The sequence below is a fragment of the Cloeon dipterum genome, chromosome 2 (assembly GCF_949628265.1).
Source record: "Cloeon dipterum chromosome 2, ieCloDipt1.1, whole genome shotgun sequence".
In the NCBI taxonomy this organism is placed as follows: Eukaryota; Metazoa; Arthropoda; class Insecta; order Ephemeroptera; family Baetidae; genus Cloeon; species Cloeon dipterum.
This window is the reverse complement of record NC_088787.1, coordinates 2684178-2711975: the sequence shown is the minus strand read 5'-3', so window position 1 is coordinate 2711975 and position 27798 is coordinate 2684178. Positions and strand designations below refer to the sequence as shown.

General features: G+C 44.8%; 4 protein-coding genes across 4 annotated transcripts; 1 reads left to right on the top strand and 3 right to left on the bottom strand.

Annotated features, from left to right (window-relative positions):
• The first annotated feature begins 38 nt into the window (after window positions 1-38).
• Window positions 39-9960, top strand: LOC135934989 (uncharacterized). Its single transcript, XM_065477018.1, has 12 exons — window positions 39-173; window positions 964-1023; window positions 1318-1393; window positions 1454-1665; window positions 1719-1900; window positions 1958-2093; window positions 2149-2356; window positions 2425-2627; window positions 2682-2899; window positions 2998-3079; window positions 3132-3236; window positions 8469-9960. The coding sequence occupies exons 2-12, from the start codon at window positions 993-995 to the stop codon at window positions 8600-8602; spliced, it is 1587 nt and encodes a 528-aa protein (XP_065333090.1). The 5' UTR covers window positions 39-173; window positions 964-992; the 3' UTR covers window positions 8603-9960.
• Window positions 9419-22195, bottom strand: LOC135934988 (sortilin-related receptor-like). The gene is made up of 28 exons (XM_065477017.1): window positions 21881-22195; window positions 21110-21382; window positions 20891-21052; window positions 19778-20032; window positions 18948-19204; window positions 18573-18783; window positions 17822-18281; window positions 17450-17642; window positions 17194-17397; window positions 16964-17141; window positions 16669-16907; window positions 16227-16452; window positions 15831-16173; window positions 15676-15782; window positions 15498-15627; window positions 15301-15444; window positions 14859-14995; window positions 14375-14802; window positions 14109-14230; window positions 13599-14054; window positions 13059-13273; window positions 12596-12929; window positions 12388-12543; window positions 12060-12319; window positions 11288-11562; window positions 11038-11234; window positions 9747-9947; window positions 9419-9686 (listed from the first exon to the last, which is right to left on the bottom strand). The coding sequence occupies exons 1-28, from the start codon at window positions 22103-22105 to the stop codon at window positions 9625-9627; spliced, it is 6450 nt and encodes a 2149-aa protein (XP_065333089.1). The 5' UTR covers window positions 22106-22195; the 3' UTR covers window positions 9419-9624.
• An 830-nt stretch (window positions 22196-23025) lies between these two features.
• On the bottom strand, window positions 23026-25059 carry LOC135936377 (arrestin domain-containing protein 2-like). The gene is made up of 7 exons (XM_065479172.1): window positions 24903-25059; window positions 24649-24852; window positions 24067-24278; window positions 23833-24015; window positions 23540-23725; window positions 23284-23440; window positions 23026-23192 (listed from the first exon to the last, which is right to left on the bottom strand). The coding sequence occupies exons 1-7, from the start codon at window positions 25009-25011 to the stop codon at window positions 23038-23040; spliced, it is 1206 nt and encodes a 401-aa protein (XP_065335244.1). The 5' UTR covers window positions 25012-25059; the 3' UTR covers window positions 23026-23037.
• Window positions 25060-25101: 42 nt separating this feature from the next.
• LOC135936378 (protein phosphatase PTC7 homolog) lies at window positions 25102-27558 on the bottom strand. Its single transcript, XM_065479173.1, has 5 exons — window positions 27157-27558; window positions 26672-26851; window positions 26415-26613; window positions 25953-26209; window positions 25102-25407 (listed from the first exon to the last, which is right to left on the bottom strand). The coding sequence occupies exons 1-5, from the start codon at window positions 27422-27424 to the stop codon at window positions 25355-25357; spliced, it is 957 nt and encodes a 318-aa protein (XP_065335245.1). The 5' UTR covers window positions 27425-27558; the 3' UTR covers window positions 25102-25354.
• Window positions 27559-27798: the final 240 nt, after the last annotated feature.

Here is a 27798-nt window from a genome sequence, read left to right as displayed (position 1 = left end):
CGAAACCGCGGTGACTCACTTTTAGCGAGAAAGTCTAACTCGCGAGAGGCGAGTTGCAAACTCGCCAGCCAGCCGCTCCGCACGTACACACACAACGACTGGCGAATTGCTCTCTCTTAAAATTTTGAGGGCAACTGCCCTGAAAAATTTCCCGAGTTCTCTGACTAAATGTGGTAAGTAAAATTTTATAGAGAGTTATTTGTCCCTGGCTCTGCAATATAATATTATATTTTGTGCTAACGTTTTAATAGCAATTAATTGAGACTAAATTAAAAAAATAATGCAAATAATTACTCTTCGATTTATATTTTACTGTTTTTTCAAGGAGTGATGAGTAAAATAATTCGAGAATCCCTGTAAGAATTAACGGAATTAATGTTTAAATATTTATTCTCCTAAAATCGAGCCACAGAGCCTGCGTAATAAAATAATGTTCGCCGCCTGCCGACTGCTGCGATAAGAGTGCGAGTGCGGTAAAGCAGACGGCCTTGAAAGCGGTTGTTGGACTTTTGGTGCGCGAGTCGCTCTTTCCTCTTGCCATCCGTCGACGCCGAGCAGCCGCGCGGCAGATCGACACACAGGATTCAAAACATTTAACATGCTGGCACCGATCACACAAATAAAATGCCCATTAAACTGGCTGCCATTACATTACGGTGACCAGATTTTTTACCCTTTATTAATATTTGGGTAAAATATTTTAAAAAATTAATAACGGATAGGGTGAAGAGATTTGTTGCTATTTATTATTTTCTTAATAAAAAGTGGAAAGTATGTAGATTTTAAAACTAATTGAAAAATTATAAATTATTAACGGTTGGCGGGCGATGAGTCACTCCTAATATTTTTTATCAATATAAATATCGAGAGTATTTAATATTATCAAGAGAAATAAAAAATCCATCAACGATGGGAGGTTTATGCTAAATTGATTTTTATTGACTACGTCAACTCTGTTACCAGGAAAACGCGAAAATCTGCTCCTTCCTAATATGGAAAAAAACGAAAGGATTGTTGAAGCAGGTAAGGATATCGAACTGATCCCACCCCTTGTCGCTCCTGTGCACCGATTTAGCTACCATATGGGGCTCTAAATATTGTTAAAAAAAAGTTAAATTTCACATCTTGTGCATTAACCGCGAAATTAAAATTCGTGGAACCTTCCCGTCCCCAAATATACCAAAGGTGCGGGCCTCCTTGAGGGAGAGCACCCTTACTTTAGATCCCAGTTAAAATATTGGCCCCATTCCGGATTCTACGACTTTGCACTTTGCAGGTAATATAAATAGTTTTCACTGATATTTGACTATTTCTCAGAAGAGAAAATGCCCGAGGGGCCGTCGAAATTAGGATATTTCGTGTCGAAAGACCAAACCAGAAAAAACGCAGACAAGTACGAAAATTATGTCGTGCAAATTATCTGACAATATTATTATAAATCCTTAATTCTCAGTGTTTGCGTGCTCGTCGTCCACTACAGCTTTAAAAAAGCAAAGAACACAAAAAAAGTTCGGAGAGGTGATGATGAGGACGTAAAGAACCTGGAAAGAACCTTCAGAGTGAACCGGAACTGCAACTTCCGCAGTATTTTGTCGCCGGAAAAAGGGCAGTTGCTCAAACTTCTCTCCAATCAGGAAGAAATATTACGATTATTCACCTGCTCAGGTAAAACGAAAAGCTTTTCTATAAATTGTATCTTAAGTGTATTGATTTTCCAGATGTTCCCTCAGTATTTGTGCTTTACATTCTTTCTCACGGCAGCAGAAATGGAAAAATCTTGACAGACTACCACCAGAACGATGATCCTAACGACTTTATTTCCTTCACAACAGCGGAGATATTCGATTCTCTAAAAAAGCTGACTGGTTTTGAGGAATGCCTTAAATTTGTAAACTTTGGTGTAAGTCTCTGCAAATATCACCCAAGCCTTAATTGTATCAAAATAATTTGTTTATAGGCATGTAGAGGGCAACTGGAAGACGCTGCTTTTGTCCCAAGTCAAAAATGTGTCTCTTTCAAGAACGAAAATTCTTGCCAAATAACCTACAGCCCTCTGATGAGGAACACGGTTGTGTTCTTCTCTACGGTTGAAAGTAAGACTTTTGTCAATGAGTATATTTTCTCTACTTTTTGCGATAATTTTCACAGCAACAATGTCCAAACGACACCCTCAGTTAGGATCAACTTTCGTCCGCCTTACGTGCCAAGTCTTAAATTCGCTTAAAATGGACCAGAGTCTCGTAAATGTCCTGACAACTGTTCAATATGAGAGTCACAAGATTGTGGTTGACGGGAAAAATGGACAGACCCCAGAATTCAAGATGTTTTCCCAGGACAGATATTTTTTCTTCTCAGAGTGAGTTTTCGTTATTTAACAGGATTTCCCTGCAGACAAATTGTATCATGAAAAATTTAAAATTTCAGAAGTCCTACAAATAAGCCAGATACCTCGACATCTGACGCCCAGTTTTACGATTGGGAAAAATTGCGACGCCGCCTTGCGTTTCTATTTTCCGCAAAGCCAAATGAGCAGTTGAAAGAAATTAAAAGAGCGCTCTCAAAAAACCTAGGTTTTGAGACCAGCGAATGGAGGCTAAGTGGAAATCCGTGGTCGCACATTAATAAAAGTATTTCCAATTTTTTTATTGTTACTATACAAACTCAAGCAATTCATATTTCAGTTCCGAGGTTTGACTGCGACAATGGCTGCCTTTTTCTATTTTTGTTTGCCCAAGTTAGTGAAAACAAGGACACGAACGAGGTTTGTGTGCAGGTAGACAGTGGAGAAACTGCAGTATCTGAAATACTGCGCCAGTTTATTGGGCCAAAAAACGACAAGTGGATTGGAAAACCAAAAATATTATTCGTTTTGGATCAGGAAACGACCTTAGATGACGACGTAAGTACGATTGGTAATTAGCTAGTTTCAAAATACTTCATGTGTCAAGAACAATAATCATATCAAAGTAATAAACTCGCAATGTCTTTGTCCTATAGAGCGCCGTATCAGAAAAGCCCAAAAGGGATGATACAGCAACAAACCACAGTGGATGGTTAGTCCTAGTTTTACACAGCAAAGGTAGATTTATCTAACCAAAATGTAACAGGATGTAAACTTTTTTCGTACCTAGAAAAAATCGAAAAGCTGATCGAAATCTTCAAGGGGCAAGAGCTGAAACAGGAGAAAAGTCTGCAAGAACTGCTCGCAAGTCTGCTCATTTCCAACTCTATAGAAAGTAGGGATATGATTGACTCGACGCTTCAATATCTTCTCAATTTTCCCGACTTGTACGGGTCTTTTGTTAAACTTAACTTTTCAGTGGAAGATTCTCAAGAATGTAAAACCAGGCCTCAACCTCATTCTACAAATTTCAACAAATCATTTTATCTCAACAAAATTAAATTGACTACTGCACCAATTTTCGTCCAAAACTCTCAAGAATTTCAAGAAAAAATCATATGCTTCGACAGCTTGGTTAAGGAGGCAGCAAGAAAAAAACGAATTTGGCTCTTGAGTTCAGTCGCAGGATCAGGAAAAACGACAATCCTCAGGGAAATGGCTTTTCAGCTCGGGAAATTAGATCCAGAATTAAAAATTTTACGCATTTCTCTCCCGAGTGTATCGTTCAGCACTCTCAAGCGGAATGTGACTGAGATTGAATTTCTCGCGAAAGCCACTCCCAATTCACAAGAGGAAATCATCAAAAGCATAGAAAACAAGCAATGTGTTGTGTTTCTTGATGGGTTTGACGAAATCCGTCCTGAAAAACAAGAGAAAATTCTGAAAGTTATCGAAGCTTTAGAAAAGAAGCAGATATCCGTATGGATCGGAACGAGACCTCACGCAGAAAAAACAATCCTAGAGCGGACATCAAATGCTGTTTTAGTAAAGATTGATCGCTTGAACCAAGAGCAGCAAATCGAGTTGCTTCAGCAAGAGACGGACATGAGTAAAGGCGATTGTGAAGAATTCATCAAGAACTTTACATCAAAGGACATCTTAAGTAATCCTTTGCACCTTTCTTTGGTTGCTAAGTACGGAGCAGAAGGAAATTTGTACCAAATCTACGACCAGGTCGTGCGACACAAAGTGGAAGATTCTCTGATCAGAAATGGATACGACAAGAACAACAAAGTCAAATTTCAAGAGGAAATTGACGTCGCTTTCGAATGTCTTCGACAGATAGCAAGTTTCCACATGAGAGTATTTCCCCCAATTGGTTACACGAGACAAGACCTTGAAAAAATCAACTGCTATGGCATTGCCTCGTATGAGAACAACAAAGTTATTTTCATTCATCAGACTTTCGCCGAATTTCTTGCAGCCCAGCATTTCCTACGAGAAATCGAGGATAGTGGCAAATGCGATTACCAAACCAGTACTCAAATTCTTGCTCAATTATTTTTAGAGGAATGGCAAGTTGGGTTCAGACACTTTGTCGATCTTTTCTATTCCACAGTGTTGACTGATGAGGAAATGATTGAAGAACACAGAGCATCAATTCTTCCAATCGTGAAGGAGTGCCCCCCTGTGTTTTTGGAATTGATTGTTCGCAATGGCTATGTAAATATTTTCAAAATTATCCATCCGATTATCACCTTCAGTAAAAACCAAGAAGGTAGTTGTATTTATGTCATAAATAATTGGTCTCTTTTAGAAAAAGCAATCCTTGGCCATGCGGAAGAAATTGCTATCAAGCTGCTTGACAAGGACTATATGAACAGTTACGTTGATTTGCTAATAATATTACCTTCCCTGTTGACATCAGTTGCAGGGTCAAACGCAACTCGCTTCTATGAGAAGCTAAAGACTAAATTTCCTAGATTGCCAGAGATGATTCGCTATAGAAGATGTATAATAGACGCAGGAGTCATTGCAGCAAGAAAGAATCACGGTGAAATCCTTGAACTACTGTTGAAAAGCGGTGTTGACATCGATTACGTGGAAAAGTATTATGGAAACACCCTATATTATGCTACCAGACACGGAGCTATGAAGTGCGTGGAAACTTTGCTTAAGCATGGAGCGAAATTGGCAAGAAACAAATGGGGTAACAGCCTTGACCCTTTGATGCTGGCTGTACAAGAAAATAACCTTGACCTGGTCAAATTGTTATTGGATGAAAATATCAGTGGACTGCAACGCAACAAAGAAACTTTTGAAAACAATGAAGTAAACATATATTTGAAAGCTCTCCAATATTCTATTCACAGAGGTCACAAAGAAATAGCAAAATTTTTAATGGAAAAGAGCTCTAGCTTGAAGCACGAAGAAAATGGCTATGACGGAAGTCTTCTACAATTTGCGGCAGGAAGAGGATGTTTAGAAATGTGTCAATGGCTTGTTGACGAAGCAGGGGTTGACGTGAACACCTTACGACCAAGTGGAGAACCAACTCATTGGTCTTTGGATGATTTTATATGCATGGACCATTTCCTAATTCTGCAAAAGAGTGACATTGACATGACGGACGAAAGAGGAAAAACTGCTCTTCATTGTGCTGCGGAACATGGATATCTTGAGCGTGTTCAAGAGTTGATCGATTCTGGCGCAAATATTAGAGCTCAAGACGAAAATGGATGGAATGCATTTCATTTTGCTTGCAAAAGTAACAGTGACCATAAAGAAAAAGTGATTCGATTGTTGCACAGCACCGATTGTCAACTGGCCAAGGAGACAACCAAAAGTGGACAAACAGGGCTGCATATTCTTCTAAATTCCTGTAATGACCCCTTGGATGAGAAAGCACGTTTTCTGGTCGAAGAGATTGGAGTTGACGTAAGAGCAAAGGACAACAATGGCTGCACTTCGTTGCGTCTTGCAGTTAACGAAGGAAAGGATTGCGTTGACTATTTGATGACGAAGGATATCAACCTGGATTTCAAAAACAAATGGGGGCAAACGTGCCTGCATGCAGCCGCTGAAAGGAGTGATTTAGAGGCTCTGCAAACTTGGATAGAACTCGGTGGAGACTTGGATGTGGTAGATGAAGATGGATGGACTGCATTGCATTGTGCTGCTGAAGGAGGTCATTTGCCATTTGTGGAAAAGCTTATAGCCTGCGTGGCAAAGGAAGACAAAAATCCAGATATTGGTATGGGTTCTATTGGATCAGCACTGAAAGAGAGAGTGAACAGATGTGACAATCGTGGAAGGACACCTCTGCACCTCGCTGCTGAGTCAGAAAATATTGATTTGGTGAAAATGTTGCTGAAAAACGGCGCAGATTTATCACAAACGGACAAGGAAGGAAAGAATGCAATCCACTACGCTATCAAAAACAAAAGAATGTTAAGATTCATCAATGCGAAGAACGGATCTCTAGTGAAACAGCCATTAAACGGCGGAGGCACAACTCTACATCTGGCATTGTGGACAGGACGAGGGTACGAAAGCATCGCTTTGTGGATTATAGAAAAAGTAGACGACGCCGTTTTGAACGCAAAAAATGCTTCTGGTGATACACCACTATTACTGGCTTGCAAATATATGACCTGGAGTGTCGCCAAAAAGCTGCTGACCAGAAATGTTGAGGTCAATGTCCAAGACGCGCGAGGCAAAACTGCAATGCACTACGCCGCAGAGAAAGGAAAATTGAATTTAGTGGAGCTGATGCATGAAAAAGGTGCGGATTTTGCTCTAACGGACAACGATGGAATGAACACTTTGCACCACGCAATGCGTTACTCTCAGACATTTTTATTTATTCTCGAGAAAAACAATGAATTGTTGCGTTTGAAAAATGGAGACACAACCTTCCATTTGGCAAGCCATAGTTTATTAAATGTGCCCATTTCTAAACAAAATCCAATTGACTTGAATTCGACAAATAGCGAGGGTCATGAGACACTACTTCAACTGGCTTGCAAGAAAGGAGAGTGGATTATTGCCAAAATTTTGTTGGACAAAAGCGTCGATATACACATGAAAGATAAAAAAGGAAGAACGGCCCTCCACTACGCCGTGAATTTGAAAGAAAATCCTCCTGTGTTAGAAAATATAATTAGAACCATCCCATCTGATTATAGTATTGTGCATGAGCTGTGCCAAAGAGGCGCAGATTTGACTTTGACAGACAACGATGGAATGAACGCATTTCACCATGCGATAAAAAACTTTGACATTGCTCGATTACTTGATGGGTTGAATGGTGATTTGGTTAAACAGCGTTTGAACAATGGAGATACCGCTCTGCATTTGGCAATCAAGTTAGAGGAATACGACAGGAATATATCAGTTATTACTGTTTGGCTTGTGGAGAAAGGCGTCGTTGATTTGAACGCGAGAAACGCTTTGAACGAAACCCCCTTGATTCTGGCTTGCAAAATGGGCCCCTGGACTTGGGATATTGTTGAAATACTGCTGTCTAAAAATGTGGATGTCAACGTAAGAGACAATGAAGGGAAATCAGCTCGGGACTACGTAGAACAATATTGTCCAACTCAATTAATACTTATTAAAAGGTTTGATGATATCGAAGCGTCAAGCATCGCCAAGTAACGTGTAGAAATTGAGTTCAGAGTATGATCATGAGTCACTCCAGTATGAAAGTATGAGGTGAGCTGCTATGATTAATTGTTTTCGTGGAGTTTTCTAGTATGGGGTCATATTTTTACTTGATTTTTAATTGTAATGCCATGTATTGTATAAACTAATTTTAATTACCTTTTAGAATAAGTTTCGCAGTGTAGGGTGATGTGTACGGAACATATACAGAATATATTTTTTTTGTTATTTATTGATAAGATTTTTGAAATAGCAGATTTTAATTTTATAATGTGAATAATGTAAAAGTGAATGATCCGCTGACATTTGACAATAAAATCTAAATGATTTTGTAAATCGATAACTGCGTTTTATTCCAAAAAAAGCATTATTTTTATATTACTAGAGCATTATTATGGGCACTGAAAATTTTTTAGAATCCAAGAAATATTGATATCAATTTTATTCAGCTATGATATCACTCTATCACTTAAAACTTCTATATTAATCAATTTTGCTCAAAATAACAATAACCACATATATTGGATAATCTTATTTATTAAGATTAATAACAAAGGAAAGAGAAAGACTTAACCTAATTTTTTATCATGGCCGCAAATATACGTCGAATAATATTTTATTATGACTTTAAAGTAAAAGCAGTAAAAGTATCCCGTTAACCAATTCTTGAAAATTAACTGTAAAAGAAAAAGACCTTTCCCTGTACCAGTGTAACTTTTCTATTTAAAATTTGGCTACGTCTGCTTTGATAAACTTAATCGTTCTTCAAGTATGACACATATTATGTTTTAAAATTAAAAAAAAATCATATTCGGCTTCCATTGCGAAAACGGCTGCTTATCCACACTCCCATCTAGCCAGACCTCTCTCAACTTCCCTGAAAGTGGTGCGAGATTGCGGCAGGGGGTCCCATTTTAACGCGGCACTTTTGAATTTCCATACAGCAGTTGATTATTTCTAGGCGGCGCTTTTACGCCGGCTCGGAGACCAGCAGACGGTTTCCTCTGCGCCCTCTGCCGAGCATCATCTCTCCTGCGCCTCGACCTGATATTCGCCAGTCTTATGGTAAGAAAATTGACGTTTTATTTCAAATAAAGTCTCGTCCGCGTTAACTTTAACTTCAGTAACGTAATTTATGGCCAATTTCGCGATCGAAAGTGTTTTTCTCTCTGTTAGATCAGTCATTTTGAGCAAAATAAACCACCCCGAAAACTTAATTAATTAATCTCAATAATAATTCACGCTGTTTTTTCACCTTATTGGCCACCAGCATAAACTCTGAAGGAACGATAAAATTAATCTGAATATTTCATTATTAATCAAAGGCTCACTCTGAGGAGCAGCCTTTTCCCATTTTTAATCTTATTAATTGTATCGCATAAAAACAAGAGGTAAAAATCTAATTAATTGTGTTGGCTCCACAACCACTATATACATATATTATTAGTGCGAAATGGCATGAATAATTAAATAAACTTTAGATCGAGGAGCACGTAAAAAATAATTAAGTTTAATATTTTTGAACAAGACTTTTATTTTTAATTCAAATGTTATGTACGATATACGAAACCACGCCAAGAATTGATTCCGTGTTTTCTATTCTCGTGGTATTTTAGTATTGACATTTTTGCGAATGTCTTTTGGCACTTGTTGCACTTGAATCGAGTTTCTTTACAAGTTGAATGGACTTTGCTTGAAATAAAATGAAATATTTTAAATTCAAATTAATTTTATTAAATTCAGCATCAGCTTAATTTTCGCTCAATCAACCTAGAAAGAACAAAACCACATACCAGTGGAATTTCACGTGAATGACGTCTCTATCCTCTGTTTCGGATCGTGGAAAATGAGTTGAAAGCACAAATTATGAGACCAGTGTACAATTTAAAAAATACAACTACTAGTAGAAATAAAATAAAATAATTCATCTTTATACATTCAGTTCGCACCCGTTGGACAAATCAGAGCAATCTCGTGCTGCTTGCAATAAATAAAAGTCTTTGACGCGGGCGCCGCGCGTGAAGGAATGAATCAACAACATCAATTAACAAATAGGAGCAATCAATCAATTGTCAAACGCGTGGCTGCTATCACAGAGCAACGGCACGAGTCGTTCGTCAGGCTATCACTAAAGGCTCGTCGTCCGAGAAGCCGGTGATCACAGGAGCGTCGTCTTCGTCTGCAACAAACACGATTACCAATTAAATTTAATTTTCTTTTAAATTCAGAATTAATTTACCGAGTCCCTCTCCGCCTGTGAAGGTGGCCGCGCCGGACCTGGTGTTGTAGTGACTGTTGGCGAACGACGAGAAGCTGTGTTGCAGCCGGTGGTGCCGGTAGACGTAACAGCCGAGCGTGGCGGCCAGAGCCACGATCACCAGAACCACGGGCACCGCGACGCTCACCACGTGAGTCGGAGTGATCAACTCGGACCATGACACTGAAAAATAAATTTAAGCACGGTTAAATTTGGCAGATTAAAATCCGTAAAAACAGTCTGGGGATTGATATCAGGTCGCGTGACCTGAGGAAGGTTGGTGAAGGTTATGGGTCGCAAATCGAAACCACGTAACGCCAAATCAGCTCGAAATTAGTGAAAATTGATAAAAAAAAAACGGCTTGGGAGCAGATCTCAGGTCGCGGGGTACCCTGAAAAAGGTCATCAGGGTACTGAAGGTCAAAGCCCCGTCCAAGACGTTTCCAATGAGGGGTCGTGGTTGGTGATCGGAAGAACGGCCGAATTTAAACAAAAATAAAACCATTTTCGCCCGTGCACGTCCCAAAGCCGACAAACCCGAAAAAAATTAATTATAATTTTTCTATTGGCGCGAAAAATCTGAAAATCGGTTTCCAGACCGGCGTTGGACCTGCGCGTGCGATGGAGTTCGTAAGATCCTTCAAATTTAATCCGTTTGGAAAAAAATCGAGAATTTTAGATTTCCCACCATGTTACCTTTATGGAGAAAGTGCGAAAATCACATTTTTCAAAGTTCAAAATCAATTTCCTCCTAGGATTTTTATCAAATCGGCTCGAATTTGGTCTCGAAACTTTCCCAGATAAATTTTGCGTTATTTAAACACGTGATGTGTCGAATTCTTACCCCAATCGCAAAATACGGTGGCCGAAAGCGGGATATTGTCGAAAATTCGGCCAAAAAAATCGTATTAATTCGAAAAGAGGTTCGATTTTGATAAATTGCACACGGGCTGACTCGCTTTACTGAGGGGAATCAATTGGTACCAAAATCGGCGTCATCCGACCCATAGGGCCCCACCTGGACCACAAAAACCACAATAGGGAAGCGTCACAAATAGTTTTTTTCCTTTAAAAATTAACAACTCGGCTCCTATGGGCCCTGGAGTAAAAAACCAAAGTTTATTAGACTCGCCGTAGAATTTCGCGTCAAATGTACCCAAAATCCGCGCTCCATAAAAGTTTTTGTCATTATTACAATATTTTAGCAGAAGGGCCGAATTCAGGCGTCAAATTAGAATTTGAATTTTGCCGCTTTTTTTCTCTCGACACTCACTTTGACTTGTCTCCATTGTGTTGATCTCTGAGAGGAGAGAGTAGTATCCCTTTGAGGTGACGAGTCGGACTGCGACCGAGTAGGCGGTGCCGCTGTCGGTCTCGTTCAGCACGAACGGCGCCTCCGCCGCGTAGAACTTCCTGGCCTTTTCTACGCCCTGCCACGAGCCCTTGCTGATCAACACCTCGTACTGATACCTGCACATAAATTATTAGCAAAATCTGTAATTAAAAAATGGCAGTATTTTTACTTGTCTTTGGCGAGTTCGGTGGGCAACTCCTTGTTCTGCCAGTAGATGATGAGACTTCCGTTGCTTTCAGGAAGCACCTGCAGCTGGTGCGGCGCTGGAATGGGAATGCTGTGCAGCACGCTTGCAGACTTGAGGGCGCCGAATGCGCTCGTCGACACCTGGATGCTGTACTCGGCGCCGTACACGCCGTCAAACTCCAGCGAGAAGGTCGACGCGTTCGACTTTGCCGTCTGCTTCACGAAATGCTTCTTGGTCGTCACCTCGTCAAAGAACACCTGAAGGAAAAAATTTTGACATGAAAAAACTGCAGTAAAAGATGTCTTTAAATTAAAACCTGAAATTAACTCCCCTAACTTTCCTATTTAAATTTAATTTAAAAAGAAAATTAGTTTTCTAGCATCGTTTTCCATTGCATTTTCACAGATATCAGGTCAAGGGTCATATTTTCACGAGAAAAACCTTCACAATCGGATACCCCTCCCCTCTCCAGTCTTCAAAGCGATAGGAAACTCTTCAATATCCTCATAAACCATTTAAATATTAACTACTTTCCTATTCACCCTTTAATCTTATGATATCCCTCCCCTCCCCTGGTGCCCCCTGATGCCGTTTCCCCCTCAATTGTCCACTGAAAGTAAAAAATTCAACAGTTTCAACCGAAAAAATTCCTATTTCTCTCTTTCTTCGCTCTGTAAAGCCAATCCTCCCTTTTTAAGCAAGTAACCTTTCTCTACCTCCCCTCTTAAAATCATAAGATATTTCTAGCACTCACGAAGTACGAGATAGGCATCTGGATGGCATCACACGAGGCACTCCAGGAGACGGTGAGTTTGGTTGGCGTGACAGGGTGTCTGGCGGCCCGCAGGTTTTTGGGTGCCGCCGTCGGGCTGTACTCGGTGATCAGGTTGACCTGGCGGCCGGAAATGGGTCCGGCCCCTAGAGGACCAACAATGCCCACGTCAAACAGGTACGACTCGCATGCAGCCAGCTGCAGGATCGACACTGACAGCTCGGACGTCGTCACCAACGGCCCTGAAGGAGAAAATTAATATTAATGTCGGTTACCTCCCCTCCTGAATCAGTGGAAATTGAGATCTTACGTTGCATCAGGTGGCTCATGTCTGTGCCGTAGTAAACGCCGTAGTACCACTTGACCTGGCGGAAGTCCTTTGGCTGGTCCCAGGTCACCTTGACCGTCGTACCCTGACTTTTGACCACTTCGGCCTTCACGTTCGGCACGACTGGCAACTGCACACCTGTTGAAAAATTGTTTTAATTGACAAAATAATAATTTCAATCAACCCTGACCTTCGGTGGTCGCGGTGACCTGAGAAGAGATGCCGGAGTAGCCGAGGTGGTAGGCGGTGACCTTGAAGGTGTAGGTGGCGCCAGGGGCGAGCATGCTGAACTCGATGGTCGGCTGCGTGACGGTGCGTGTGTCCAGCACCGCGTAAGCCAGGCCACCCTTGGCCGAGACGCGGTAGCCGTCCGCGTTCTGCACGCCGCGCCACATCAGCGTCACCGAGTCACTGCTCACCTTCGTCACGTTGAGCCCCTCGATAGGCGCCACCACGGAGCCGCTGATCTTTGCAGAGGTGATTTCAGAGGTGTTGCTCGTCTCGCGACCGTTTTTCGACGTCATCTGTGTCGAATATTGGTTAGAAACTATTTGCCGCCATTTTAAACAGGAAAAAAACATTCGTGATGCGAAAATTTGGCCGATCGGAAGCTGACGAAGAAAAAAGTAAGGAAGGCAAAATAAGCAACTTACCCAAATAGAGTAGGGTTCGTCAGGGAGGAAATCCATTTTGATTACGTGGCGGTTAGGCTTGGCGTAGAGCTGTTGTTCTATCGGGGGGTAGGGCGGCGACATGAACAGCGTGTAGCTGACAATGATGCCGTTCGCCTTCAACGGCTCGTTCCACGACACTTCCAACTCGTTGCTGCTCTTGAAGGAGGCCTTGATGCCGTAGGGTGGCGACGGCACTTCAAAAATATCATGAAGGATTAGAAAATTTCCTCAGGGGGAAGAATTTCTAAGCAGAAAATTGGCCGATCTTACGCCCGCTCACTTTCGATATCCTTCCGCTTCGCCCAAACGAGTCAGCTGAACGGATTTAAGTTAGCTCCGTGTGGCAGACCTCTTCGAATACTAACTTCCCTTCGATCAGCTGACTCGGAGGGTTATAAAAGTAGGCGGGGCGAACGATCGGCCAAATTTCCACGACACGAACGAAGAGAATCCTATTAGACGACGGATCTCGGCGATGCGAAGGAATAAATAAGTTGTTTACATCAGAAATTTCATTACCTCCTTCAGCAGTGCGTGCGGTGATGTACTTGGCGGGTGGATAGACAACGTCCGAGCCCTTGACGCGGACAAACACGGTCAGGTTGTAGAGCTGGAAGGGTTTGAGGCCAGTGACCGCGGCCTGGAAGTTATTGGAGTCGACCCAGGCCGAGTTGTTGACCCACTCGGCCATCGGCGCCGAGGAGGACACCTCCGAACGGCTGGGCAGGAACTCGAAAGTGAGGTTTGCAGGCTTCGGGATCCACCAGTAGAGCATGATGGTGTCGCTGCTGATGCTGCGCTCGTTGACGCTCATCTGCAGCACTTGGTACACTTTGCTGCTGTTGCGCGAGCACACAGACTCGTCCGACTCGTCGTAACAGTCCGAGTGGCCGTCGCACATTTTGCTCAGCGGAAGGCAGATGCTTCCCGCGTCGCACGAGAAAAATCCAGAACTGCACACCGTGTCGTCAGGCACTATATTTAGATCAAAACAGTTAATTTGGAATTTAAATAATTTTTTATAATTACGATTTGGAGGTTTGCCATCACAGCCGAACTCGTCCGAGCCGTCAATGCAGTCCTTCTTGCCGTTGCAAACCATTGTAATGTTCACGCAGGTTCCATCCACGCGGCAGGCATATTGATCAGACCTGAATTTTTTACAAAATTGACGTAGAAAAAATGGTAATTCGAAAGAAAAATTTTCCTGCGCAAGAAATTGGTAAATACCAATCCTGAAGGAAATTTACATCTTAATTTAAATAACAAAAAAAAAAATAAATAAATAAACTCACGAGCAGCCAGCTTGTCCGCAATGTTCCTCGTCCTCGTCGTGTGAGCAATCAGCAACGCCGTCGCAGACCCACGTCTCGAGAATGCAAGTGCCGTCGTAGCAACGGAACTGGTTGAGCAGGCACGTGCCGCTGGGCGGCGTCGGGGAAGGCTTGGGAGGCTTCCGGGTGGTCGAAGCGTCCGACCAGCAGTCTTGCTCGTCGCTGTTGTCGCCGCAGTCGTTCACCGAGTCACATTTCCACCACGACGGAATGCACTTTTTGTTGTTACAAGTGAATTGCCACTCGTTGCAAGGAGCCTGATTGCGAGAAGGGGGCGTGGTCGGTGCCCTGGTCGGCGGAGCCGTGCAGTTCTTCTCGTCGGAGCGGTCGGGACAGTCGTCCTCGCCGTCGCAAACCCACGACTTGAAGATGCACTGGTCCGTACCGCACTAGAAGTATAAATTCGGTTAAATCAGGTGGTTTAATTTATTTGTTTGTTGTCTACCGTGAACTGCCAGGGTTCGCACTTGTTCTGCTGGCAGTTTTGCTCGTCCGATTGGTCGTGGCAGTCGTTGTCACCGTCGCACCGCCATGTTGTCGGAATGCACTGCGTCGTGTTGCCGCCACAACGGAATTCACCAGCTGATTAAAAGAGGGAATTGATTAAATTATTTTGAAAATAAAAAATTTCAATTAAGTCGTGGAAATTAGGCTTTTCATTCGCCCCGCCAACTTTTAAATCTCTCCGAGTCAGCTGATTGGAGAGAAGTTAGTGCTTTGAAAGGTCTATCACTTGGAGCGAACTTCAATCCTATCAGCTGACACGTGCGGGGGTGCGGAGGGATATAAAAGTGGGCGGAGCGAACGATGAGCCAAATTTCCGCTGGACGAACAATTTGAAATTGGCGCCGAACACAAAATTTTCATCAATTTAATTTCAGACTCACCTCCGCAGGTGACCGGCTTGAATGAAGGGCAGACCTTTTCGTCGGAGCCGTCCCTGCAGTCATCCTCCATGTCGCAGACCCATTTGAGGTTGATGCAACGCCCGTTGTCGCACTTAAATTGATCCTTGGTGCAGTTCGAATAGCCTAGGAATTAAATTTTAAATTAAAAAGGCATCAGAAATCTAAAATTAACTCACTGCAGCCTTCCTCGTCGCTGCCGTCCTCGCAGTCGAGGTCGAAATCGCACTTCCAGAACGACGGAATGCACTTGCCGCTCTTCTTGCACTGGAAGTGGTTCACCTGGCACGTCGACAGGCCGCAGTTTTCCTAAATTATGGCAATTAATTTTCGGAAAAATGCTTAATTCAGACAAACCTCGTCCGAGTTGTCCACGCAGTCGTTGTCTCCGTCGCACCTCCACAGTTTCGGGACGCAGTTTCCATTTCTGCACCGGAAGTAGTCAACTGGGCACTTGTCTTTAACTAAAAATAAATTATTTTTTAGACAACCCGCTAAAAATGGATTCAAACCTGCGGGACAGGTTCCGTTCTGGAGGGGCTTGAGTTTCATGGGACAGTAGCACTGGCTGCCGCTGAGCTCGAGTCCGTCGGGACAGAGGCACTTGAAGGAATGGCCGGGCATGGCGACGCACACGTGGCTGCAGTTGGCCAAGGCACACGTGTGGTTGACCACATGCGCCTGCATGCCGGCCGAGTACGCCTTCAGGTCCATCACGTTCGACAGGCCGGATGCCAGGGTGGTTACGCCCACGCCGTGGTCCTTGTCCGCCTCGAAGATGGCGTTTTTCTTCCAGTCTGTCCAGTACATGTTGTCCTTGAAAACGGCGATTGCGAACGGATGCTCGATGAACTTCTAGATAATTGATTTAATTATTTTTTATATTGAATATAATTTGTGATTTTTACCGAGTTGGTGAGAACCTTCCTGAACTTTTGGCCTTCAAGGTCGGAGGAGCCGATGTAGTCGAGTTTGGCGTCGACCCAATAGATTCGTTCGTAGGTGAAGTCGATGGTGATGCCGTTTGGCCAGTGCACCACGTTGTTGGTGAACAGGTGCCTCACCTTCGAGCCGTCGGCGTTGCACCTGCTGATGCTCGGCTCGCCCGGCGCCCAGTCCGTGAAAAACACGTATCTAAAATTAAAGATTTCTTTAATTAAAATTTTCTACTGAGAAAAACAGCTGTAATTGTGAATAATCTAAAATTCTTAATTGGAAAAAGCTGCAAGAACCCAATAAGCGATAAATAATAGCACAGGGACTTCCCCCTCCTCGAGTTCTCATAATTTGGTTTCGAGCCGAGTTCAAGGGTAATATTAACGAATTTAATTAAATTAAAATGTTACGCACCCTTCAATGGGGTGGACAGCAATGCCTCTGGGCTTCTTGAGTTTTGTCTTATCGAGCACGGTGAGCCTCATGCGGCCCGAGTGGTTGATGTCGGTGCGGATGAGCTCGATGCTGGAGCGGGCGCCGTCCACAAAATAAAGCAGGTGGTTGATCCAATCGTAGGACATCCCCTCCACCGACTCCAAATTCGTCTTCACCAGCACCTCAGGCTCCGCAGTGCCGTTTCCCACACATTGACGCTATACAAATTAAATTGTAATGATTTATAAAGAGAAAATTTAATTTGATTTTTTACCCCGATGAAGTCCTGGTCGGCATCGCCGTAGAAGAAGCAGTTGTTTTGCATGTCGTACTCCACTCCGATGACGGCTTTGATGCCTTTGATCGGAATGTGCTGGAATTGCCTGTTTCCGCTCAGAGAAATTGTGCCGATCCGCTCACGCTGAGACACCACCAGGAAATCGTCTTGCTCCCTGAAAAATTATAAAATTTAACTTACACCTTTTAGAATATTTAAATTTTTACTTGATGGGACAAGGAATTCTCGCCGGGAGGAAACGGTGCTCGTTGCCGCCCTGGCAGACGTCGCCAGGGATCTTGAGGTAGCCCTTGGTGCGGTTGAAGGTGGCGCCAGGCTTGCAGAACGTCGGCACCGCGAACGGGTCCACGCCGCTCGTCTTGTTCCGGACGCACGTCTTTATCTCCACGCTCCGAGTGAAGCCAAAATCACTGAAAAATTGCAATAAATTATGTTTGCTGCATATTTTTATTTAAAACAAACCAATCAAAGTCCTCGTAGTCGCACTCGCAGGTCTCCATTTTGATGGGCCCGTCGAAGTTTTTGCCATTGTAGCACTGAGAATGCGGCAGCCGCCGCTGGTAGGTCTCCTTGCGGCCCAAAATGCACGGCATGTGCGGACCGTCCTCGCTGCTCGGCGACCAGAACTTGTAGTCGTCCGCCGTGCAGTCGTATTCTGAAATAAAAATTAAAATAAAATACCGATTTATTTTTTAAGCAATTTTTTCACTAAAACCGTACTTTAAAATTAATAAAAATGTAAAACAAAAAATTTTAGGCCTTAAGCTCCTTGTAAATAAATTAATTACCAACAAAATCCCAAGAATTGCAGATTATAATTAATATTTTACTCACTGAAGACGTTGCGCAAATCGATTTTGACGATAATCCACTGGTGCTTGTTGGGCAGCGACCCAAACATGGTAAAAGTGGTGGTATTTTCTCCCGGCTCGGTCAACAGATTGTAAATCTTGAGCTCCTGGTCGTGGAACTCAATGCTCTGCCAGTTGGCGCCCTCATCGATCGAGTAGACGAGCTCCTTGGCCTTGGTGTTGTCGCGGAAGTACTTGACGGCCACCAGAATGCCGCCGTGGTCGCCCATCGCGTAGATGTAGAGGCCGGGCAGCTCGTCGCGCCACGTCAGGCCCGCGTCGTGGCTCATGAACACGCTCGCGTGGCTCTTCAGCGACCGGCCCACCGCCCCGGTCGCCATGATCAGCCCTGGGGCGGACGCGGAGCTCAGGATCGGGATCGAGCGGATCGACGGGTACAGCTGGCCGAACCGTTGCGACAGGTGCAGCGAACAGTCGGCGCTCTGATGGAGAAAATTTAAAGGAATGTTTTAGTTGATTAATTTTTTGGTTGGGTTTGATTGGTGATTTTATCAGGAGTCCGGTTCAGGTCGAAAAATTTAATTCGGACGACCTGGGAGGAATCGGCAGGGCTTTTAAGGTCTCAGGCGCCATCTTTGTTTTTTTTAAATTTCATTTAAACGTAAAAACGGTTAGTTTCTCGCTTGAAATTTATTAATAAAACAAAAGGGAGTCGATAGAACCTAAAATAATCTAAAGGTGCAGCTTCCCCTCCCCTCCTTTCCCCTACTAACCGTATTGCAGTTGTTGAACTTGTTGCCGTTGGCGTCGGTGACGGGTGGCGTGATGCGGCGCCACTGTCCGCCCTGATCGAAGGTAATCATGGTGACGAGGCTCTCAGGGCCGATTCTCGAGACTGTGCTCTCCTTGACCTGAGATGCGATGTAGATGCCGCGCATGCCCTTCACCTTGTAGATGTCGGCAAAGGGCTCGTTCGTGAGGTCCCTGAGAAAGGATACAACATCAGCAAGGCACTCGAAACCTGAGTTTAAAAATTCAAGATGGCGGCTTTAGTGGTCCTTTAAAGGATTTTCATGTATTTTAAAAAATGGCGGACATTTAAGACACCGGCCATTTTGGAAAATGGCGGCATTTAGGGGTACACTGACTTCAAAATGGAGTCGGCCCAGGTGATGTTGGGGAAGTAGGCGAGCACGCTGGCCATGGAGAGCGAGAAGAGCATCTGCTGGTCGCGCGTGCTGTCCGACACGTAGAGATTGGACAGCGAGCGGCCGTGGCTGACGCTCACCATCACCTGTCCGTTGGACACGTCGCACACGTGGAAGGCCAGGGTCGGCAGGTCGTTCGGGAACACCGCCGTCATGAAGGGCTCGCGGTCTCGCGACACCAGCATTTCGTAAGCATCCTTCAAATTCAAAAAATAAGATTTATTTCCTAAAAATATAATCTAATCACTCTCGGCTCGTTGAATTTTATTTTTTCCTGTTTTTGTTTACTAAAAAAATTATTTTTTTAAACGGAACCACAATTTTACCGGCTTAGAGAGCCAGATTTCTGGAATTAAGTCACGTGGAAGCGCAAATGTCACCTCAGGCGGCGATAAGATAAGCACGAAAAGGAAAACAACCGCGAGCGAACGGAAAAGGGCATTATTTTCAAGCTGCGGAATTTCGTTTGCGGTCTGAGCGAGCGAGCGAGTGGGTGAGTCAGGCCGGCGTGACAGTGGACCCGCTGAATTATCACGCTCATGTGACTTTCAGCGAACAGCCGCAGTGAATCACGCTCTGCCCGATTCCCAGAGCCACAGAGGAACGAAAATGATAACGCGCAGAAATCGACAATGGGCCCCCACGCTGCCTCCAATTCATGTAACAATTCAGCTAGATAATGTTATCTAGCCCGGGACAAACAAGAAAATAAACAAAACAAATAGATAATAAATAAATCAATTTCCTGCCCCGAAAAAAATAAAACAAACCTTGTTTTCGACCTTCCTGCTCGCGAACATGAAATTGTCGACGATTTCGAACTGCGAGACGCCGGTGACGACGACCTGGATGTCACCCCTGGCGCGGAAAAGGCTGGGAGACGTGAGCACCGAGAAGGTGCCCGTCGGCTCCTGGCGCTGCACGTACAGCGTCGTCGGACGGCCCGGCACGGACATCCACTTGTACGCGAACACGTACTCCTGCACCATTGTCCACGTGCGTCCGAAATTGTCCGTCAGCCACAGCTGCAACACAAAAATAAATAAAATTTTGCAACTGCGCATGCGCAGAGGGACTGGGAATTTTTAAACCAAGCGCAATGGAGGAAAATAGGGTCATTGAATCACATTTTTAAAACTGCGCAGGAATATTTTGATCATAAAATTACTGCGCATGCGTGAGAAACATGAACGAAAATTAATTATCTCTTAAAAGGAGTATGCGCAGTAGATTTAATTGAGATAGAGACATGCGCAAAGGCGAATATTATCTTTCTGACGTCACATTGCATACAATTTGACCAACTGCGCAGGGAAGAACAATTCAGAAACCTACTGCGCATGCGCTATGAGGGCAAAAGGCAAATGGTAAGCGCGTTAGAGTTAAAAAATTGACAGAAATGTATGCACAATTGCCCACTAAAACACTGCGCATGCCTGAGAATAAGGTATTGAGCAGAACGTTAAAATGACGCTTACCTTATTTCTGACATATAGAGCATGCGCAGTAGGTTAAAAGCCCTAAAATTCATGCGCAAAGGCATGGATTACCATCATCATAATATATTGCATACATTTACACCAACTGCGCATGGAAGGACAAAGCAGAAATCTACTGCGCATGCGTGAAATGGGTCAGATCCAATTAGGTATGCCTGAAATTATTTTAACACGCGTGATTGGTTTAAAACGAAATTATAAGGCGGGAAACTTAAACATTAAATAATAAGTCAGCCAGACGCGCATGCGCAGTAGGTTTTTCGGTATTTGACGCATGCGCAATGACGTTTTTCAAATTATTAACGATCAATGGATTTCAAAAATGCCTTTAAAACGAATTGTAGACCGTAAAAAATCCAACAGTGTCATAAAAAAAGCACTCACCTTTTTATCTTCGGTGCTGGCGTCGAGAGCGACGATGGTTTCGGGCTCCTCATCGTGGAAGCTGAGCTCCGAAATGGTGAAATCCACCCTCTGGCGCTTCACAGTTCTCCCGAAGTCATTGCTGGTGAAGATGACCCGGTTTTCTTTGTCCGGAAACACAAACTAGCGCCCCAAAACGATTAAAACCCGTTCAAGTTGCAATTCAAACGCAATCCTCACGTGGCTATAGAACTTGTTGTGGTTGTAGAAGCTGTCCAGGTGGGCGTAACCGGCGTTCTGGCTGTCGTTCAGCCGGAAGAACTCGGTTCTGTTCTTGAACGTGGAGCCGTAGTCGTACGAAATGTAGACGGTCGACGGACGCAGGCTCTTGGTCTGTCCGGACACGAGCGTCACGTCCTTGGCGAGACACACCACCAGGTTCGAGTTGTCCCCGGCCCAGTGCACCATCAGCTGCTGCCGGGTGTCGTTCAGGTGCACCACTTCCACCTTTGGCTGACAATCAGGGAGAAAAAAACACAATCAGGGTTGCGCAAATTTTATTAAATTAGTGACCAGCTACTGTGTTTCAACCAGGAATCCCGTTTTTTATTTATTAAAAATTACGTAAGGCCCAGATTTGTAATTTAACCAATGTGATGAGATATTTTGAGATAGATTTGATATCAAATAATGCCGTGACGTCAACCCAATCTTAAGAAATCTTCGATTTTTAAAAATTATCGACGAGGAAGTGGCGCAAAAAAGGCGTCATTGTCCGAACTACGCGTTTGGCTTCTATTTTCGGACGGCCCGCAGCGAGCCAACTGGTCCCTAACCTGTCCAACACGGCGCCTTTTGCGCAACACAGGTGCGAAAATACACAAATCGGCCACCTTACGTATTTCGCCAACGCCAAAACCTTCAAAAACGTAATTTCATTCAAAATTCCGAGCAATTACAATCACGAACCACCTAAAAACCTGTCCCCATCCGTAACACGACCAAATTCACCTTGACATTCGGGTCCAGGGTGGCTTCCCTGCGCACCCTGGTCGGTGCTTGTCCGTCCGCAGGGCCTTCCTCTGCAGGGTCGGCCGCGAAGACGGCCTTCGGGCCGCTGGCGGGCCCTCGTAGGTCGGGTGAGAGCGTGAGTCGGCCGCCGACGAGCGCGTCGTCGGCCACCCAGGCGAAAAGCAGCAACGCCGAGAACGCGAGTCGCTGCATCATCGCGTCCATTGTCCTGCGTCGGACACGTCAATCTCTGCCGACGGGCGCGTGACGATGACTCTTCACCACTTCAATCTTTCGATTCTCGATTATTTGTGTTCTGTTCTGTTCGTTCTCCTCTCGTTGTTGCCGAGCCGCAACTCCAGACTCCAGCCAGCTGGTCACGCCGACGCTGCTGCCACCTGTACCAATAGGTGAGCAAGGATACCGGTTCACTGAATTTGCGGGATTTACTAGATTTTTTTTCATCACCGGTGATTTAAACCGGTTTTATTTAGTGTAACTGGATGAATATAACAGGTTGCTTGATGTTGATACCGGTTAAAATTGAAAAACAGCGGTTTGACACAAAGAATTTTTCTGTCACCAGAGGTGATTGATATTAAACCGGTTTTTTCATGAGAATTTCAAAGAATTTTCAATTTTTTGGAGTTTAAGCTCAAATCTATTTCAAGAATATACAGAATTTTGAATTTTAGAAGTAAATTCAGAGTTGTTCATCTAATTTTGCTGTTTTTGAGGCATTTTAATCATTCGGTTTTTTAAAATAACAACCGGTTTGTTATGTTTACGCTCCGGATGTGTTTGGCGGGTTGCATAAGCCAGATTTTGCGTCGCAGATGGGTTTCTCGCTCTTTCACGGCACTTTGCCAGCTTCTGAGAATGGCTTTTTTGGACTATTCTTTGCGCCTAATTGGATTTTGTGTTTTTCACGCCAATTCTATGAAGAATTTAGAGTCTTAATCAATTTTTTTGTCATTATCAATGCGTTACGCAACACATTTAATTAAGTAACGACGAGTCTCTGCTCTATAAATAAAAGCCGATCGATGTGCGTCTTATTAGAGATAACGGCCTTCTTGAGATTACAGATAAAACATAATTAAAACTGTAAATATAAAATACACAGCGGATAATCGTTTATTTTATTGTGGTTGCAATCAGGCTGGTGGCGGCTCTTTGACAGTGTCCTGTATGATTTCTGGCGGCAGCGGAAGTGACGGGTAGAGCGGAGGCAAGAAGCCTTGTGACGGTTGAATTTCCAAGTAATCCGGCGAGCCTTGCGAGTTGATCGACTCCTCGTAGCTCGGCGGCTCTGCGTTGGAATTATTATTCATGAGCGCACACAAACAACAGATACATTTTTATTAAGATAAATGTTAATTTTATAATTTTAAATAACAAACCTGTTAATAATCGTGTGCCAATAAGGGGTTCTATCGAAGGAGGGGCACTGGGCAAAGGAGTGCTCGGGTCAAAGTTGTTCCGGAACGGAATTGTTCCGACAGTCAGAGGGAGGGACACCGTTATATTCAGGTGCGGACGTTCCGGCTCTGCCACCAACTAAAACAATAATAAAATTATAATTAATTCCGGGCACTGCGCACAAATATTCAAAATGGCGTCCAACAGCGTCCATCAAGCAGATTTAAAATTAAGAACCTTGAGCTTGTACGTGATGTCGATGAGCGTGCAGTTGTTCAGCCCTGAAGGTGGCACCGGAGGCACCTGGATGAAGATGCCGCGGAACCAGGAACGCGCCTTCTTTGGCTCCACGGCCCCCAGATGGCTCTCCACCAGCACTGTCTTCTCCACTTTCTTCACGCCCATCGCCGTGTAGCTGCAACTCTGTCAAACAAATAGAAGGGAGACTCAACTTCTCCTTAAAAAAGGCTTTAAAGGAGGTTTACACCGTCGCCATTTTTAATTTTTTATCTACAGAAAATCTGTCGTACCATGATGAGCATGAGTCTGACTTGGTTGATCCTGACGTCGCTCGTGTTGTCCACGTCGATGTTCGGGTTGATCAGCTGTTCAGGAACGATGCCACTCTCCGATAGGCGCATGATCACCGTCGTTGGCTTGGAACGGTGGAACAGGCACCAGAATTTCCTCACGTCACTCGCGTCAGCCATTGTCTAATTTTCAAATTAAAATTTTGGCGGGAAAATTTTTAAAAAAATTCCTACAGCGAGGTGGGGGAAGCGGTTCAGGTCGAGCGGGCAGATTACGGTGAACATGGTCTTGGCCTCGTGGTCCCTGGCGCACGGCTTGTCCACTTTGCAGCAGACCACGTAGCGGACGTGTCCGAATTGTCCCTCAAAGGATGACGGGATGTTTTGCGGCAGGTTGAAGTGGAACGGGAACTTGTACTCGCGGGCCTCAAACATCGGGTCGTGATCTGCCACGCCCAATTTAGAAAACAATAAAGGAAAAACTGCGTAGCCATTAGGTAGTTCAAAAAGGTGCCACGGGGGGCGTTTTCCCGTAATTTAAAGTTAAAAAAAGGTTCTAGGGCAACTGGGATGGCTGATTTTTGTTTTAAAATCGTGTTACATGAACAGTCTGCCGCGGAAAAATGGCCCATCTTTGCCCCGCCCACTTTAGTACCCCTCTAGACAGGTCTACCAACTGAAGCAAACTTTACTCCCATCAGCTGACTCGTGGATATAAAAGTGGGCGGGGTGGAAAATGGCGGCAAGAACGCATAGGCGCCCTCTATGGCACGTTCCAAACACTACCAAATGGCAATAGAAGGGGAATTTTCGCACTTGAGGCGGCGAGCAGGGCGATTTTATACTCAAAATAGAGTTCGTTGCTCTTGAAGAGCTTCATCTCGTTGGACGGCGGCGCCTGCTGCGGAAGGCCGTTGGCGCTGCGCTGGCTGGCCCTCCGCAGCTGCTTCTGCGGGTTCCGTTTGTGAATCCATTCCTCCCACTTCACCTCGGCCGTTCCCGAAATCCGAAGGGTGATCGCTAATTAAGAATTAATTAAATCTGCAGAGATTTCTGGTGTTTCAGGGCACCTCTGAGTCTGGTGGGCACGTCCAGGTGGACAGAGACGTGTCCACTGACGTACTGGCCGCTGTAAAAGGTGTTTTCTGAGCCCTCGAAGTGGATTTGCACCCGCTCCATCTTGCCGAGCCCGACTGACTGAAAGAGCTTATCTTTTGCTGATAAAGAGAGAATGATAAAAGGAGGCGAATTCCAAACAAATGGCTCATAATCGCTTAATATCAGACACGTATTTATTTATTTATTTTGCACTTTCGTTTGAACAAAAGGTCATCGGTGCGGCCGCAAGGGGCGGCTTACTAACAAAGCACTCGTTCTAGCACCTGTGCATTCACAGATTCATTTCTTACACTTCTTGTTACTCGTCGCTACTAAAATGCACGCATCGAGTCAATATGACCGCGCACGTCGTCTCACACAGGTTGAGCCAGCGTCACTTAATCGCAAAAGTCAGTCATTGTGATCAGGAAAAGGCGACCGTCGCCAAAAGCACTGTGATGTCGTCCGGCTTTCCACCTTTGGAGGACAGAAAATATTTATTCCTCGTAAGTTTTGGCATTTTTATTTGAATTAATGGGATTTAGGACGTTGTAAAACCCCTAAAACACGGGTTGGGATATCGTTACACAGATATAACATTGGGAAATTTGAAAAGGGGGCGTGGCTCATAGAAATTGTGTAAATATGGGACGCGGTAAGTGTCCCACTAGTAAATGGCAATTTAACAGCATTTTCAAGGGGGCGTGTCTCGGGCTAAATATAAAAAGGGGGCGTGGCATCTTGGGAAATACCGTTTGTACCGCTTTTTAACGTACGTTTTCATGGAATTTTAAAAGATGACGCAAAAGCAGGTTGCTTTGTTTATTTTTTAAAAAGGGGCGTGGCAGGTATTTGATTTTTAACCAAATAACTGGCGGGAAATTTGAAAAGCCAGCCCTTTCAGTCCAAAAATGACATTTGTACAGCACATTTCTTGGATTGTTTAAAACAGGATGTTAAAAGGGGCGTGTTTAACGTTAAATTTGAAAAGGGGGCGTGTCTAATGCATTCTTGATACGTACCCATGGCATCGATTCCGTTGTGTCGAGCGCTCTTGGCGAAAGGGGAGAGGAAATTGGGGTCGTTGGCGAGGCTGCGGGCCATCCAGGCGATCGAGTTGGCCACCCCCTGGATCTTGGACTCGTCCCGAACGCCCTCCAGGCCGATCAGCTCGGCCAGAAGGAGCGAGTCGGGCACATTGTCGAACACACCGTCCGTCGCAAGGAGAATCACGTCGCCGTCCTCCACCACGAAGTCGCTCACGTCCGCAGACTCGGGTCTGGTGACAAAAGATTAATTTTCTGTGGATTCAGCACTTCGAGCTGCGCAAATATGGCCGCTGTTAGTGTCCGATGGGATTTTTCCGCTTCAAATTCATCAAAGTATTTCGACATTGGTACAAAATTCAAGCTATTTTCCTCCGGTCACTAAACGCCGCCATTTTGAAAAAACCTGCGCGTCGAAAATGTTCAAATTTGTTATACCTGTCGCTGAGGACGCGGCCCGAGTGCTCAGGTGGTGGCAGGGCAAGCTGGAAAGGCGTGTTGAAGTAGTGAGTTTGCTCCTCAGAGCGATGCACCACCTGCCCGCCGCGCACAACCAGGAAGCCACTGTCGCCGATGTTGGCCGTGTGTACCGTGCTCGTCTCGCGGTTCAGCATCACCAGGCACGCCGTGCTGCTCCCTGGCGAATTAATTCATTAATTAATTAATTGAAAATTTTATATTAAAATTAATTATACCGAGGATGGGCTGTTTGTTCTCGAGCAGCTCCCTGAACGACCTGGCGAGCAGCATAGCAGGATCGGAGGTGCCGCAGGCGCCGCTCGTGACTAGACGCTCGCAGGTCTGCATGAGGAAGGCGGAGAAGACGCCAGGGTCGATGCCATAGTGCCGCCAGCCGCCCACGCCATCAGCAACTCCTAAAATTGGTCAAATTACAGATGAGAACAATGCTATTATGTAATAAATAAGGGTTTAATTCCAGATTATGGCCACCTGATGACGTAATGAGGAAAAATTATAGGTCTAAATGGTACAATTACAGTAAGTGGCCACATGTTTATGCTTAATTGCCGTCAATGCCAATTATGCAAGATCATCCGGGTTTCGCCACTCACGACGTTCAAAAACAGATGATGCCATCATCACAATGTCATATATTAGTTACATAAGACTCGTGCATAATTTGGCGAAAATTTTCCCCGTGTGCCGTGTCAGGGCTCACCGAGCACTTCGAGGGCCTTGTGCCTGCCGACGAACCAGGCGTCGTCGCCGATCTGGTTTCTGGCCGCCGGCCGCTTCTTCACGGACTTGGGGAAGCCGCAGATGGCCGAGACGAGCCTGGCCTCCGGGCCGGGCCGCTCGGTGGCCGCCGCCGAGGGCGACGACGAAGACAAAGGGTACTGCTGATGCTGCGAATGCGAAGAACACGAGCAGATGCCGCCGAAGAGCGCGCGCGACACGTGCCGCCCGGTCCAAATCAGCGACTGCATGCCTCACAGACGCATCCTCCGGCCCACTCTCGGCCCAGACACTCGGCACGCGAAACACGGGCCCTTTAAATTTCTCTTTCACCCTCGCGCACTCGGACTTCTCTCTTCGTGTTCGCAGCCTTGCCAGTGCTTCGGGTGCTTCCGCCTCTCGAATAATATGCGCGACGGCCTCGTTCGGGATCGATCGGAAACTTCTCCTCGTCAAGCAGTGAAAATACCGGTACAGTTTGGATTTAGTGGTGCAAAATTCGGCGATTTTTACGGTTTTTCGGATGTGAATAGGTTTCTAAGAATTTTTCCTGCACATAAATGTATTTTTGAAAGTCCATTGTTGGTTTTTAAACTGGAAATTCGGGCAAACGGTGTATTTAATA